Source organism: Elephantulus edwardii, unplaced genomic scaffold, assembly GCF_000299155.1.
Source record: "Elephantulus edwardii isolate Elephantulus edwardi_28Jun2011 unplaced genomic scaffold, EleEdw1.0 scaffold00021, whole genome shotgun sequence".
NCBI lineage: Eukaryota > Metazoa > Chordata > Mammalia > Macroscelidea > Macroscelididae > Elephantulus > Elephantulus edwardii.
Genome location: NW_006399771.1, coordinates 211,695 through 227,538, shown reverse-complemented (window position 1 = coordinate 227,538; position 15,844 = coordinate 211,695). Strand labels below are relative to the sequence as shown.

The 15,844-nt window shown below is 41.3% G+C and overlaps 2 protein-coding genes across 2 annotated transcripts in view; one reads left to right on the top strand and one right to left on the bottom strand.

Annotated features, from left to right (window-relative positions):
- The first annotated feature begins 591 nt into the window (after positions 1–591).
- On the top strand, positions 592–4,197 carry SIAH1 (siah E3 ubiquitin protein ligase 1). Its single transcript, XM_006882503.1, has 2 exons — positions 592–661; positions 3,347–4,197. Exon 2 carries the CDS (start codon positions 3,349–3,351, stop codon positions 4,195–4,197), a length of 849 nt encoding a protein of 282 aa, XP_006882565.1. The 5' UTR covers positions 592–661; positions 3,347–3,348.
- A 9,171-nt stretch (positions 4,198–13,368) lies between these two features.
- Positions 13,369–15,844, bottom strand: part of LONP2 (lon peptidase 2, peroxisomal) — an 80,420-nt gene continuing 77,944 nt past the window's right edge. The window contains exon 15 of the mRNA XM_006882502.1: positions 13,369–13,590. Coding sequence (XP_006882564.1) covers positions 13,369–13,590 — 222 coding nt within the window. The remainder of the gene's footprint in view (positions 13,591–15,844) is intronic.

Here is a 15,844-nt window from a genome sequence, read left to right as displayed (position 1 = left end):
GGGGCTGCGGGGCTGAGCCGCGGGGCGGGGCGTCGGTGCGGCCCCTCCCCCTGGTTCTCGGCCGCCGCCCTAGGCTATCAGGCGCTGCAGCCTTCACACTTGGTTGTAATTGGGTCGTCTTCTAGGCTGGACCCTGCAGAATCTCCATACCTGCTTCAGAGAAGTTACTTCTTCTCAAGCCACTGCTGTGCACCCTTACAACTCCGGCCTCTACCTCGTGAAGACGAATGCCCGAGATAAACTAGGGTTTAGAACACAGCCGGTTCGGTGATGGCTCCCATTTTGGAGACGCAGGCGAATTTGTGCGTGTATTAGAGGTGTGGCCGATTTTTCCCAGCATGGGAAATACTTTGTCTCTGCCACTGTAGCCGGTATCTGGTGCACTCTGAGGAATGGGTAGAGTGTACAGAGCAGAAAACTTACCGTGATGTGTTGAGCCTGATCTCTAACAATTTGAGTCTTTATTTAGGAACAGAAGGTGACTGGGAGGGGCCTGTGTTAGAAATTTGCCGTGGCGTCTGGAGGAAACAGTGCGCTGCATGTCTTCCTTGGCGTCTTGAGGAAAGGAATTGAGCTGCCTATCTTCCCATGACTTTTCAGTACTCTTGGAGGGCAGTTTTGCTCACTTGCCTATTAGAAGCTAGGACAGGGGACAGAAGAGGTGTTGGTTGACATTAAGAGTTGCTTAGACTTGAAATTTTTAAGTTAGTGGAGTTTGAATGGATCAAGGAATAGTACTGATCTAGCACTTGCAGTGATGTCTCATTTGATCTAATTTTAAAATAAAACAAGGGGTTTTTAGGGTTTCGGTAGGGATGTCTCAAGATGCTTGGATCTTTACTTCCTACTGCAAAACTGCTGCATAATTAGAAGCCTTGGAACCTTTGGAACTTTGGGGTTGGATTGTTTTGTTTTGGCTTTAAAAAAAACAAAACGCAGCCAGCCTTTAACGTCATCTTTTACTTTGAATAGAAATAAAAATTGTAGTTTCCAGGGACTGGAGAGCATTATGCAGAGTGAACTCAGTCCCACAAGGACAAATATTGTACACAATCATTATTGTAGAATAAGTATCCCAAGTGGGGGGAGAGTGGGATGAGGATGTGGGCAGGATTAATCATGAGTTGTACAATTTGATGGGGGGGGGGGGGTTGAAGGAAATTGGAATAATCTGTTCTGGAAAACAATGTATTAGAATTTTGTAAATAAACTTGTAATAAATAATAAATGTACTTTCTACATTTGGAAACATAACATGAATTTCAACTATTGATAAAAGCATTAAGTATTTTACTATTTCATGAAACTGGACAATAGTGTTCTCCTGTCTAATGACCTTAATTGTGTTAATACAAACTGCTCTTTAATGTTTTGGGTATTTGATGCTTAATTGTATTGATTTAGTAACTTAAAAGCTATTGTTGGCTTAGACTTGTTTTATGCTGGAGTTTTCAGTTGAACCTTTCAGTGCAATGATGTTCAGTGGACATCCAGCACACAGATGATTTTAGGGTGTTCTGGCAACACCAAGTCCATTGTTTTACAAACAGCATAAAATGGAGGATCATCAAACACACAGGAGTCCACACAGAATCCAGATGACAGTGGAGTCTTGTGGAGATAGAGCCCCTGTGTTACTTTCCATTTCAGTTGAGCCACGTTATGATGGTATCAGCCATACTTTTGTTTACCCTAAACTTTAGAAAACTCCTTTAATAGAACAGTGGGATTGATTTTGTTTGTGGACTTTTCTTTTGGTTGGTTCATCCTCATGGCTTAGTGGTAAGGAGTTGCATTGTCCACCAAAAGGCAGGCAGTTGAAATCCACAGGCTGCTCTACATGAGAAAGATTGGCAATCTTCCTCCTGTGTGATTACTGCCCCAGAGAACCTGCGGGTCTGCTGTGAGACTGTACATAACAGCAGCAACCACTGCCTCCATTTAAGGTATCTGTTGGCAACTACTTTGAGTAATTTAGAGCCCATATTGAATTTGCATAGTCATATTATTAATCAGTATTGCTTCTTAGAAGATAAGTTCTTTGCAACACAAGAACAATTACAGTTACCTGTGGCTTAGTGTGTACTTGACATTCTTAGGACACCAGCAGACCAATTGATTATCTTTGCCTTGCCTTGCCGCCCCTCAAACATAACTCATCCAATTCCCAATTATAGTGATCTTTCTCCTAAGGAGATGCTTGTGCATTTGAACTCCCAGATACACATAGTAGGCCTTGGGTTAACAGTGCAAATTGCTATGGACTATGCCACCAGGGCCTACCCAGGCTCCTCCCTAAAAGTGAATGAACTGCCATATCTCAGCAGTGTTCTCTTTTTGGGGGAGAGTGCTTTTTAATCTTAAGTCTGAGTTGATAATTTCTTAACAATTAGCTATTAAATATTCTACTAATGAGCCTCATCCCCCTTGTTTGGCAGACCTCTCCTGTGCTCTTTTTTTATCTTTTTTTCTCTGACTGCACATTATTTTTGGACAAGGAATGAACAAAATAATTTTCTCTGGTAGCAAGAAGCTGCACTGCAATACTAATTGCACATGGTTTTAATCCACCATCACCTCTGCTGATGGTCGGAATCTTCCTTTACTGCCTTAACTGCCTCTGAAAATCTGCTGGAGGTTCAGCTTTGAGTTAGTTCTGACTTGATGGCACACAACAAGGACTAAAACCTTGAGGATGATTCTTTTTCTCCCCTCATTTTTTGAGGGTGACACCCGATTAGCTCAAAAACAAGGTTAATAACTAGCGCCAATGTTAGTGTTTTAGGGAAAGGTTTGTTAGGTGTGATGGAATGGTAGCAGGCCATTTCTCTGATGCCTTCTGTTCCTCATTCCCCAAACAGACCACTTGAACATACACTGTCCACTGTTAGTTACCGTGGTGATTGATTCTTTGACATTTGAACTATAGAACTTACTAGGAACTTGTGTAGCTATCAGCAGCTGACTTAAAATGAGAGAGAGTGATTAGGGGAATGAATGTGAAGAAGGATTTGATTGAAGAAACATGGTCAGTATTATTGGCTTGATAGCACTTAATGAATTTAATCGTTTAGGATTCGGTTTCTCTTTCTACATTTCTTAATTCATGTGGTTTTGGAGTTAGCAACACTATTTTTAACTTAAGGGGATTATAAATGTATTCTAGAACATTTTGAAAAAGTACAATCCTAATAATAATGCCTATTTAGTATAATTTATGTTTATTTTTAAACTCTATTCCATGGATCTTTTTGCTTACAGTAAATGTATTTTCTGGCATGTAAATATTATTTGTAAAGCAAGTTAGAGTTGTAACTATATTTTTATTTCTATGTTTTTCTTACAGAAATGAGCCGCCAGACTGCGACAGCATTACCTACTGGTACTTCCAAGTGTACACCGTCCCAGAGGGTGCCTGCCCTGACCGGCACGACTGCATCCAACAATGACTTGGCGAGTCTTTTTGAGTGTCCAGTCTGCTTTGACTATGTGCTCCCACCCATTCTTCAGTGTCAGAGTGGTCATCTTGTGTGTAGCAACTGTCGCCCAAAGCTCACATGCTGTCCAACTTGCCGTGGCCCATTGGGATCCATTTGTAACTTGGCTATGGAGAAAGTGGCCAATTCAGTACTTTTCCCTTGTAAATATGCCTCTTCTGGATGTGAAATAAGTCTGCCTCATACGGAGAAAGCAGACCACGAAGAGCTTTGTGAGTTTAGGCCTTACTCCTGTCCGTGCCCTGGTGCTTCCTGTAAATGGCAAGGCTCTCTGGATGCTGTAATGCCCCATCTGATGCATCAGCATAAGTCCATCACAACCCTACAGGGAGAGGATATAGTTTTCCTTGCTACAGACATTAATCTTCCTGGTGCTGTTGACTGGGTGATGATGCAGTCCTGTTTTGGCTTTCACTTCATGTTAGTCTTGGAGAAACAGGAAAAATATGATGGTCACCAGCAGTTCTTTGCAATTGTACAGCTGATAGGAACACGCAAACAAGCAGAAAATTTTGCTTACCGACTTGAGCTAAATGGTCATAGGCGGCGATTGACTTGGGAAGCCACTCCTCGATCTATTCACGAAGGAATTGCAACAGCCATTATGAATAGTGACTGCCTAGTCTTTGATACCAGCATTGCACAGCTTTTTGCAGAAAATGGCAACTTAGGCATCAATGTAACTATTTCCATGTGTTAAAATGGCAATCAAACATTTCCTGGCCAGTGTTTAAAACCATTGCATTCAGTTTCACAGAGAATAATGCACCCATCAGCCTGCCAACATGGAACTGTTTTGGTAGGTGGAAGCTAGACACATGAAGGTAAATAAAAGGAAAGCTGTTAATACAGGAAACCAGTTGCATGTAGTAACGCTAATATATTTAAAATAAGTCAGCAGTAAATCACTGAAAAAAAAATATATACTCCCAAGATGGGGCATCTTTTGTATTAAGAAAGTTGATTCTGCAGGAAGCATTGTAAAATAATTCTGAATTTGTGTTTGTTGTAGATTGATTGTACTGTTGAAAAATATTGGGATTTTTTTTTGTTTTGTTTTAGTTTTGTTTGTGTGTGTGCGCACATGTGTATGTGTGAGATTTTTCTCCCCCCTTAACTGACAAGCCATGTGGAGTGGTCCTGGACCGCTGCTTTCCAAGCCCTTCGTGAGTCACTACATAGTGCTGCTGTGTCATTTTTTTTTTTTGTGTGTGTGTTTGCTAATTTTTATTAATTCAAGTTTTTCATTAAATAAATAAATTTGACTTTCTTTTCTGTAATTCAGGTTTTCCCTCCTTTTTTTGTACCTTTTTAGTGTTTTTGATATACATAATTCTTTATGGTGACGTTTATAAGTATGTGTTTGGTATTTTCTTTCCCCTGATAATCAGTTCATTAGAAGCATTTAAAAATAAAAGTACTTACTGGAGATAATTCCAGAAAGAAACGGTAACATTGGAAGACTTAACCAAAAGCTGTAAATGGGTCTATATTTTTTTCCATCTGAGTCATATCTTTAAACTCACTCTCTGAAAAACAAGGGAATAAATTCTGCTTTAAAAGATAATACTGGGAAAAAAATTAGGCTTTTTTTTCCTTTTTCAAATAGTCTTCATAAAGTTTGTTTAAATTTTTTGTTATTTATTGGTTTGCAAAGAAGGCACCGTCTTACACAGTATTTGTAATTAAAAAGAAAATAATTTGTTTAAAAACAGTTTAAAGACAGTTTGAAAAAGATGTTTTTGTCTTTTTATAATTCTCATTAAAAGAATACCTGGCAAATTAAAAACTCTTTAACGTGTCTGCTTTAGCTCTGAGTTTGAAAATCCAAGATAATCTTGTTCCATTTTGCACTTTGACCATATAGCAGAAAGTAATGTAGATCACATTTCAGAGTTCAGATACATCGCAGGAGCTCAAGAATATGCTTGATTCCACTGTTTGGATTTGTCTTATTTTCCTTTACCCACATGTCACCAGTAACTAGTAAATTTTCCTCTTGAAAAGGAAGGAAAGATACCACAAAAGTGAATTAATTTAGTACTTAAAGCCTAGTAGTTAAGCGCTATGTCCAGATAGCAGCAACTACACTGTGTCTACCAGCTGCCTGACCCATGTCTCCTGGTGTGTACAATGGATTAATTGTAGCTCATGTGGAGATTACTGAAAGTCATCTCTCTCGTAAGTAAAATCTTGAAGATTACTAAAAAAAATCGTTACAACAGTACATCAGCAGAGAAGAGCAAGAAATTCAGGCTGGACTGAGATGGAACTGCAGCATGCCAGATAGCTTTTGTCTGAAAGCAAAGAATACCACCAGAAGGATGTCTATTTGGGCTTGTGAAGGAATCACTCAGGTCAGGCCTCAGGCTAGTTCCTATCTCAGGGTGTTTACACTTTCTCCTTGCTCTAGTCTGGACTCCTGTCCTCCTTGCTTGTTACAGTAATTTGGGACTGCTCACCACCGAGTGCCCTGACTACAGTGAACTCATAGTGACACAGTAGGACAAAGAACTGGCCCGGCAGGTTCCCATGCCTGTAAGTAAGTCTTCATGGAAAATCGACAGTCTCAACCTTGGTCAGTGGAACAGCTTGTGTGTTTGAAATGTGAAATGTTGACCTTTTCAGTAGCAGGTAGATAGATGCCTTCACCACAGTACCAACTGCACTAGAATTGATGACAGTGAGTTTGTTTTTCTCTTTACCTAAAACAGCTTCTGACCCAATTTAATTTCCCTCCATTTTCATGTTTCTAAATTTTTTTTTTTGTAACTGGTAAAAATAATACACTTGACATAGACTGTCTTTGTTACAGTGTGGTTTAATAACAAAGTTTACATACTTCACATGTGGGCCATTCCCACCACCTCTACTCCTATTTCAACAGTGTTTACCTCCAGACTCCTGCCCCTTCAGGTGTTCATCTGGAGGATACTGTGTGTCAATCTGATGCCATAGGCCAGTGCTGGTTCAGGATTTAAAGACCCAAGCTAAGTTTTTTTCCTTAGTAGATATTTTTAATAACAAATTATTTTTTTAAAATAGTATTAACTGACGGTCTACTTCTAAAAATTTACACAAAATATTATGTGAATAATTGCTTTTATCTACAACACTTTACACAGTGCTGGGGATATAATGTCACATGGTGTTAAATGGAACAAACTCAAGGGTGGTGCGCCACTGAGTTTTCGGAGGCAATAAATCACACTGGAGAAGACCGTTTTATCTTTCTCTGGTGGAGAAACTTGTGGATTTGAACCACATCATGTCTTCTAAAGGGTTGGCAGTGTTAATTCCTTAACCTCCAAGCCATCAGAGCTCCCCTTTATAAAAAGGAACTCACTTTTTAAGTCCTAGCTCATTGTTTTAGTATCCTAGAAAATACTCATCATTTAATACATTGGGTACATCGATTATTGTGTAGCATAGAGTCAGAACTGACCCAGTCAGAACCGACCTGTGAGAAGAGATTGCCCATCCTTCTCCTGTGGAGCAGCTGGCAGATCTGAACTGTGCCTTGAGGTCTGCAGTGTAGCTTCTTGCCACCAGAGCCTCCTGGTTAATAAGGAAGGAGTTAGGCTGCCAACCAAAAGCGGGTTCGAACGCACTAGCTGCCCTGTTGGAGAAAGATGGGCATTCCTCTGGACACCTGCTGGAACATCAGCTGTGAGTTGGTTCTGACAACAGCAATGAGGTTTTTTAAACTTTTGGAAATGTTTTAATTATATATGCTTATTGTGTAGATTTTAGAAATCACAAAAAGACATAACTAACTCTTCCACCATTCAGGAAGTACTGCTGACATTACCTTTCCAGCCTTTTGTGTGACATTTATTTTCGGAAAACAAAACCAAGATCATGTAACTGTAGCCCTACTTTCATTAGAGTAACATGATTATTTTGAGCAGATCACTTTAACGATCTGGAAAGATCCCTCCCCATTTTTGGCCATTTCTGAGCATTTATTCTAATTTTAGCCAGTTTTTTGTTGCTGGATACTTTATCTAGCTCTTTTGGCCATTTATAAATAACCTAGGAACATTCCTATGTCTTCTGATTATATACTCGGAGATTATTCTCTGGGGTCTACTAGATAAAAAATTAGACATTTTGCTGAAATTTTGTATTAAATTGGTATTCTAATATTTATTTCCTCTAAGCTTTAATTCTGTTTTTGTCCTAAAGGAATGGTATCTATAGCCAGACTTCTTGATCTGTTGAGATTTGGTGAACAAGTTATCCCTGAACGGTCATAATTAGTATGAGTGTGTGTGTTGTGGGCTTTTAAGGGAATGTTCGGAGCAGGTGGTGATACGGTGATACTCTTAATCCCTTGTGTTTTCATATTATGAAACTTGAATTTGTCTTGCTGAGTTGAATCACAGGCCAGTTTTTAAAGTTAAGAACAGTTTGGGGAACTTTTTCTTTGATATGTATTATAGTGACTTTAAAAATAATTTGGTAAAATAAAACATTTGCCATTTTAAGTTCACATTTCCATGACATTATATTCACTATGTTGTGCAATGAATACATTTTCTAATCACCCAAAACAAAAGCAGCAATTCCCAGTCCCCACTTCCCCAGCCCTTAATGCTCTAGTCTCTATGCATTTGTCTAGTCTAGGACTATTCATGAGTGGGAGTCTGTACCATTTGGTTTTTGGTGTCTGACTTTTCACTCTGCATGCTTTCAGGGTTTATATGATATATATGTATGTAGCGTGTATCTGACTTGTATTTCATGATGCTTAAATTGTAATCCATTGTGTTTATGCTGATTTCTGTAAATTTTAAACTTCTGTGGATGGCTGTGAGCTTGGCTCACCAAAAATAAGTGTGGGTGCCCCCTCCTGAATCACCGACCAAAGATTTCCAAGTTAAAGTGTCAGTAAGTAAACCAAGTTGGGGGTGTGTGGAGTAAATGTGTGTGTGCACCCCTGCCCCCCATCGAATTAAGCATACTTAGGTTGGGACCAATCTGTGCTGCATTAGAACAGATAAGGAGTTAGGATCAGAATACCATCTGGTGACTGGAGCTTGTGACACACCAGTCCTCACTGGTCAGTCTGGTACTGTAGTGACTAATAAAGGTTAGACAAGAAAGGTGCAGGTGGTGGAAACCTGTAGATGAAATAACTTCTGTCATTCTCCCTACCCACCCAGGGTGGATATTCCAAACATAAAGGGCTCTTTGGTGGTAAAGAAAAAAATAAAAATTTCACATTTATCTAAAAATGGTATCAGGACACAGACTAGGGAAGTTTTTGGCATCCATATACCTGCTTAATATCCAGAAAATAGTTTTTTTTTAAAAAAATCCCTCTCAACAACTTAGCAGACAACCCATCTAAAAATGGGCACAGAAACAATAGCTATTCACTAAAGAGAATAAATGACATCTAGATTGTTAGGAGCTGGAATCTATTTAATAGCAAAACCCACCAATAAAAGCAGTTGCTGCTGTGCCGGTGTCTTAGGACACTCCCAGGAGTGTCGGGGCAGCACTGTCCTCCACAGGGTTTATTTCTGGTGGCCGATTCTTTTGGAAGTAGACTGCTGGGCCTTCCTTCTGAGAAGTTACTCAGTGAACCCTAAGCACCAGCCTTTCAGTTAGCATACGTATACATCGCCCTATGGACCATCATTCATAATTCAACAGGACTTCTCCAAATTATTGAGAAGTAGTAATGTCGGTTGAGGACTAAGGTGCATCCAGTTCAGGTCATGGTCAGTTGCTATGCATCTGAGAGCTGGGCCATGAATAAGGATGCCAGAACTGATGTCTTTGAATGGTATTGGAGAAAAGTGCTGAATATCCTGTGGACTGCCAAAAGCACCAACAGGTAAATCTTAAAGAAGGGGCAGTTAGAGAGTGCTCCTTGGAGTCGGAGATGAAGCTTTGTCTCTTGCACTTCTGGCATGTTCCTAGGAGAGGCTAGTCTTTGAAAATCATCATGCTTGGGAAGGTGGAAGGACAGCTAAGCAAAGGAAGACTCTCCCAGCCAGGTGGGTTGACCCTGAGGTGGCAATGGGCTTGAGTGCGTCAGAGATTCGGGGCGGCACAGGATAGGTTGGACATGGTTCAGGTCTGTTCTTACCGTCACTATGAGTCGGACTCAACTGCACCTAACAGACCCAGCTCACTGCCACTGAATCAGTTCAGAAGTAACCACCTGACTGACTCCACTGGAGTGGATAGCTGGGGTTAAAAAAAAAGCAAAAGTGTTGGGGTTCTTAAATGCTAACGGTGGGCTTCAACTCCTAGTGACTGACCAGTATAACAAAACACTGCCTGATGTTTCCCTTTTGTACTACTGTTGTAGCCACTGAGCCTCTAGGACTCAGCCTTTTCTGGTAGGGAGGTAAAAGGTACACTATTTGGGTAGTTTGGGACCCCCCCTCAAAAGTTTGAACACAGAACTCCCATCGTTGGTGCCTCCTTCGGTTCTGACTCAGTGACCCTGTGTACACAAGGATCACTGCCCTGTGTGGTGCTGTCCTCATGGCTGGTGCAAGGTTTACGCATTATTGCAACCACTGTGCGAGTCCATCTCACTCCGACCCTCTAGACCAAGCAGACTGTCCTCAGTGACTACTTTTCCTGATACACATTTTCCATGGTATGGGGGATGTTACTGCCAGTTTTGCTAAGGTGCGTTCTCGCTGTACTTTCAAGACAGCTTTGTTTTTTTCTAGGAGTTCTTAGCCAAATGCTCCTAATCAGAGAAGCAGACACTGAGCTGACCTGAAAGCAGGGCTGCAGACAACCTCGATTTCACTGCAGCTGTGCTGACAACCAAATGTGCAAAGGTCTGTCCACAAACAGGTGAAGACTCTCGCCGCCTTCGAGTCCGAAGTGACTCGGAGCCGACCCTGCAGTGGGTTTTCAGAGGCTGAAAATCACATGAGAGGGGATAGTCCAAATATTTCATCCTACTTCTTTGAAAAAAAATAGAGAACAAAGTTTGTTACACTGGATAAGAGAAGGGATTTGAGCTTAGGGAGCACTGAGCTTCTGTTGATAGTGGGATATTTTGGAAATAATGACGGCTTCCCATGACATGTAACCAGTGCTACATTCCCAATGAATTGTACTTGTCAAGGATGCTCCTAAATGTTATACATTTAATGCGTGATAAAACGATTCGTAAAAAGGAATACTTTTAAAAGCATCTACTAAGATCTGATCTTGAACAAGGCGAGCTATAAATTCTCAAATTGGTGTGTTAATTTTGATCCTATTCCTACTACATCTAACTTCTCTGTCCCAGTCACTTGCAAAGGGGTGAATGACATAGCTCCCACAGGGGATGAGGACGGCTCACCATGACAGGACGCTCAACAATGGCTGGTACTGTATCCCTAGTGCCTTCTGAAGCGGCAGTCTTCTCTGCCTTTACTCGGGTTTAAATGTCTTAACCATTTTTTAGTCAGTTGTTTAAAATAACGTCAGTGTCCAGTGACCAGGCTACTCCCATCCTTTTCACATTTTGGTGTTTTTTTTTTTTTTTTTAAATGTAGGCTCCACTAAACATTAGCAAAACAAGTGTGTTGTGGTGTACTGTGGAGAACTGTTGTAACCCTAGGGTGTTTATAATGCTTGTCATTGCATTTAGCAACATGGGACTCCGAATACTCTCTAATTCACACAGCCACTACACATAATCAGAGCTGGTGTTGGGCATGAAACCTTGTTATGTCCCAAATGATTTTAAGAAGAAGATCTGTGGTATTACTATGGCCAGAATAGAAATCACAATCGATGTCAAAGGAATAAAAGGAACATATACTTGGTGCTTTTAATTAAAATTTTAGGTATCTTTAAATCTCACTCTCATAATCAGGACACCTTGCTTAAGACATGTATTTATAGAGTTCTATTTTCACGTTAGTGACTAAGGGTCTTGGTCACTGAAGATGCAGTTTATCTGGTCAAAGTTTAAGCAAAAACCAATCCAAGACTCACTGCTGTCTAGTTAATTACAAGTTATAAGAAGCAAAGCCAGGTGAAAAGTACAGTTCAAATGGACCGCGTAACGTTTCTTGAGAAACAAGGTTATAAAGGTTTTACTCGTTGAAGAGTTTCAAAAATCTGCATAAAACTGGTTAAGTACAGGTTCTAAGGCTTCACACCCCTGGAACTAAGACTTTCTCGAGTTAATCAGTGTTGCTGATTTGGGTCTCTTGAAAAGTTCAGCAAAGAACACGGGAGAAATAAAGGTTATGTTGTTTAAATTTCACACACAGTATCCAGGCTGATCCTTACAAAGAAAAAGCAGGCTTCAAGTAAGAGGGCACAGATGCAGCAAAGCTGCTTACAGAGAAAGACAAAGCTGCTATTCAAGACTCAAGAATACAGATAATCTCAATTTCTTTACAAAAGGTTTGGGCCTTTGTTTCCTGTCTACTGGGCAGAATTGGGCACAGCAGCAGAGCAATTTGTGTGTGTCAGCTCCCTCTGGTGGCTAGAAAAGAAATAACAGTTGTAGCTTTTCCCTCCCCTGTAAGATGATGGGACAGAAATGGGAAAAGTATAGCAGTGATGAGAGTCACTGTGACGGTTTCAAATGTTCTTCTTTTCTCTCCCCCCCCCCAACAGTGTCACAATTAGTTCAGGGTCTGGACACAACACATTGAGATCCAGATTTTAGCAGCAGGTCTGAACAAAGCGAGATAGTGCACGGTTTCCATCTGTTGTTCATATGACTGTTAAAAGAGTTTGAGTCAACTTGACAGCAACTTGTTAGCAACAATCATTTTCATTCAAGCAATCCAAGTTACCAATATGCATGTATGTCTTCGTACACTACAAAAGGTAGGACTGTAACACTGTTACAGGCTGGAATAAGAAGACATTGCAAAATAAATGTTTCACATTGTATTTAATCTTAATCAGAATACTGAATTAGGTAGTTAGCTGCATTTTACAAAGGTCAGAAAAATATGATACACAGAGTTCACCTAGCTAGTATGCAGAGCTCAACTTTACACGGTCAACCTATCTCAGGAGAAGAAAGGAATGGATGCCCACCTGATCACGGAGCTGGCAGAGACAGAGAGGGAGGCAGTGGGAGCCAGGACAAAAGACTGCCTCCCTTTGGGGCCTATACTTTTCCCAAGGTTACAGGCCTCAGGGTACGTACACTTCTGTGATATATGCTCACACAGGCCACATCACTCAGAGGAAACTATCCTTTCCTGATTGCTGCATTACACTCTAGCTGCATCTAGATCGGGATGGGCAAATCTTAATTGGAACATCTCATTTTCCATAAGGATTAATAGCCGACTGTTTCCATCTCATCCCAGTTCCCTTTCTAAGGGACTCTTCTCAGAGTCTAAGGACACCCTGTGGGGCTGTTTTATTCTGCCCTGTTGGGTCACTATAGCACACAAGAAGTTCCTTGGAGTCCCTGTACGATCCATGCAGTTACTACTATGCTTGCCTACTTACTGGAAGGTTTCCGGTTCAAGTGCAGCCAGATGCACCTCAAAAGCAAGCCCTGGTTCTCCATTTCTGAAAATCCCGTCAACAATCCTGTGGGACACAGTTCTGCTGGCCCTAAGTCAGGATCCACTTGACAGCACCTCGTTAACAAGTTTACAGGAAGCAGATGCTTCTGTTTTGGGGTACCCAATGGAACGCTGCTTTATTCTTTCTCAGGGACAGTAAGATCCCACCAAAGGCAAAGAATTAAACTTTATTGATTTACTACAGTACCATCTACTAAACATTAGCCACCACCTGAGTGAGGTTCATTATCGCTGCGATTATGTTTCTAACAGTCATAACGTGAGGAAAATCAACTCTGTCAGTACCTTTTGACACTTAGTAACTTAAAATTCTGGAAAGGGGAGATGTGAACCTATAATTTACTATTTAAGAGACCAGGTCTGGCCTTTACAGTAAAGCCGCCATCAAAAGCGGCATTAAGGACTTCATCGAGGCAGCCTGCTGTGACGAAATGTAAATCCTGCCGTACGTTTACTGGGATTTCTTCAAGGTCCTTCTCATTCCTCTTAGGAAGGATGATCTGCTTCAGTCCCGCTCTGTGCGCTGCCAGCACTTTGTCTTTGATTCCACCCACCTGTAGGAAAGAACATTAACAGATTGACGATTCTTCTCGGATGGAGAACGAAACGGGGCACACGTTTCACCCACGCTACGCCAGAGAGGTCACGTAATTACTGTACAGCATGAGATCAGAAAGCCACTGAATAGTTACCTGAATTTTGTGTTTCAGTTAGTCACGCGTTAAAATGCTAATCTGATCACTGGTATCAGATAATAATGCCACACGGGTGTGAGAAAATTCTGCTTTTTCTGACAGGCATGGCACACCTTCACTTCTGTCAACTAGCTGCCTTTTTTAACACGGTGAGTGGCAATATATCCTTTGTTACCTTGTCTATAAACTGACCCTAAAAATTCAATAAAAAGTATTGCCAGGATTATGTCTGTTGTAGGGTTTACGCCAAGACCATATGTCACTTACTGGGAAAAGGTGGGCAGCCTCTTCCTGTGTAGTCTACAGCCTCTGAAAACCCACTGGAGGGTTTGGCTCTGGGTTAGTCCTGAGTCAATGGCAATAGGTTTTGAGTAGATACAGACTTTACAGTAATTTTAAAATACTGCCTGCATATTCTCATTCCAAAAGGTACAGTCTAATTCACCTTCCTTTCAGTGTGGGGCCAGTCTCACTCCTATAAGAAAAAGAATGTGGTGGAAGTTATTCTATATAACTTGCATGATTAAGGTCATAAAAAAATGAAAGCTGCTGCCTGGATCTCTAGCTTGTGGATCACTTTCACCGGAGGAAACCAGCTGCCATGTTCGAGGTCACTTAAGGAGCCTGTGGAGAATCCCATGAGATGACAGAGCGTGGCCTTCTGCCTGCAAAGACTGGCCCTGTGCCGGTCGTGAGAGAAACCACCCGGGCACAGCTCCTACAGCTCCCGTCAATCTTTGAACAAGCTGAGGTCTGGCTGATGTATTTATTGACTGCAAGATGTGAGACCCTGAATTGGAAGCTCCTGAAATTCATGACACTGTGGGGGTCATGGCTGTGTTTTACTGTTTTGGGGCAGTGTGTTATGCAGCAATAGACAGTGAACACAGCTCTCAATTTTCTCACCGAGTGCACACATGCTCTCTCTGGATTAGGTGCTCTCATCCTGCCCCGCCATCACCATTTCCAAGGCTGTTTTGCCCCCATGTGAATCTTCAAAATACCATAGTGAGAAAGAGTGCAGGATTTAACATGAAATACCTGCAATAAATTTCTATTCACAACACACACACACACACACACACACGATGAACTGGATTCCTTACACTGGTTAAAATGCTGTAATCTGGAAGGCTATAATAAAGATCTGTGCCGCTATTTTCAAAGCATTTCTTACCTATCATTGTATCCCTGAGGACAAAGCCTTATTAAAGGTGTTCTGAAAATTCACGTCATTGGTGTAGCCCTTTACAATTTGCAGGAACCTTAAATTCTAGAAAATGTTCCGGTACTTAACAACTTGTTCTATGTAACTTCCTGTTTTCTGTAACTCTTGAGATATTAGACTTGCCAGGTTATTCTGTCCTATTATTTTTCGGTTTTAAATAGTTCTTTGGCCATTTCTAAAACTACAGTTTTAAGCTGAAAAGCTTTGTCTTATGCTCTAGAGTAATCTTTCTCTAGCATTAACAATTCTTTCTCTCTCCCTCTCCTCCTTCCTCCCTCCCACAAAGCTGTGACCTTCTTCTGCTGGATGTGGGGGACCAAGTGAGACTGAAGGAGTTGGGGGGCGGGGTTGTGGGGGACCGAGAGCAGAGGACTAAGTAGACCAATGGGGACATTGATTTCCAGTGAGTCTCCTATTTTTAAAAATCTTGGTACAAAGTATACAATGAAACATTCAACAGTGGGAGAGTTTCTACATGTATAATTCAATGACATTGATTCTGTTCTTCGTACAACCTTAAATCACCATCTTTTTCCTAATTATTCCATTATCGTTAACATGCACTCAATGCGATGGCCCCATCTTTCAGCAGCACATCTCATTACTGCTCTCATCTGGACCTTCTGGCGCTCAGCCACCACCTTCCCCACATTTCTGCTGGGAAAATGAGCTCTACCTTGAATTCTTTTTCCCAGAACATACTGATCTTTCAAAAATTTGTTGAACTCTCAGCTGATGACTCCACTTAAGCCAGGATTTATTCCTGGTCAATAAAGCATTTCTCATTTCCTTTGTTATCCATAATTTGTTGTGATCCGGCGGGCTGCCCTCGGCCCCTGGCCCGGGGCGAGCCGTCGCAGCCCTCTGCCCGGGGCGGGCTGCCCT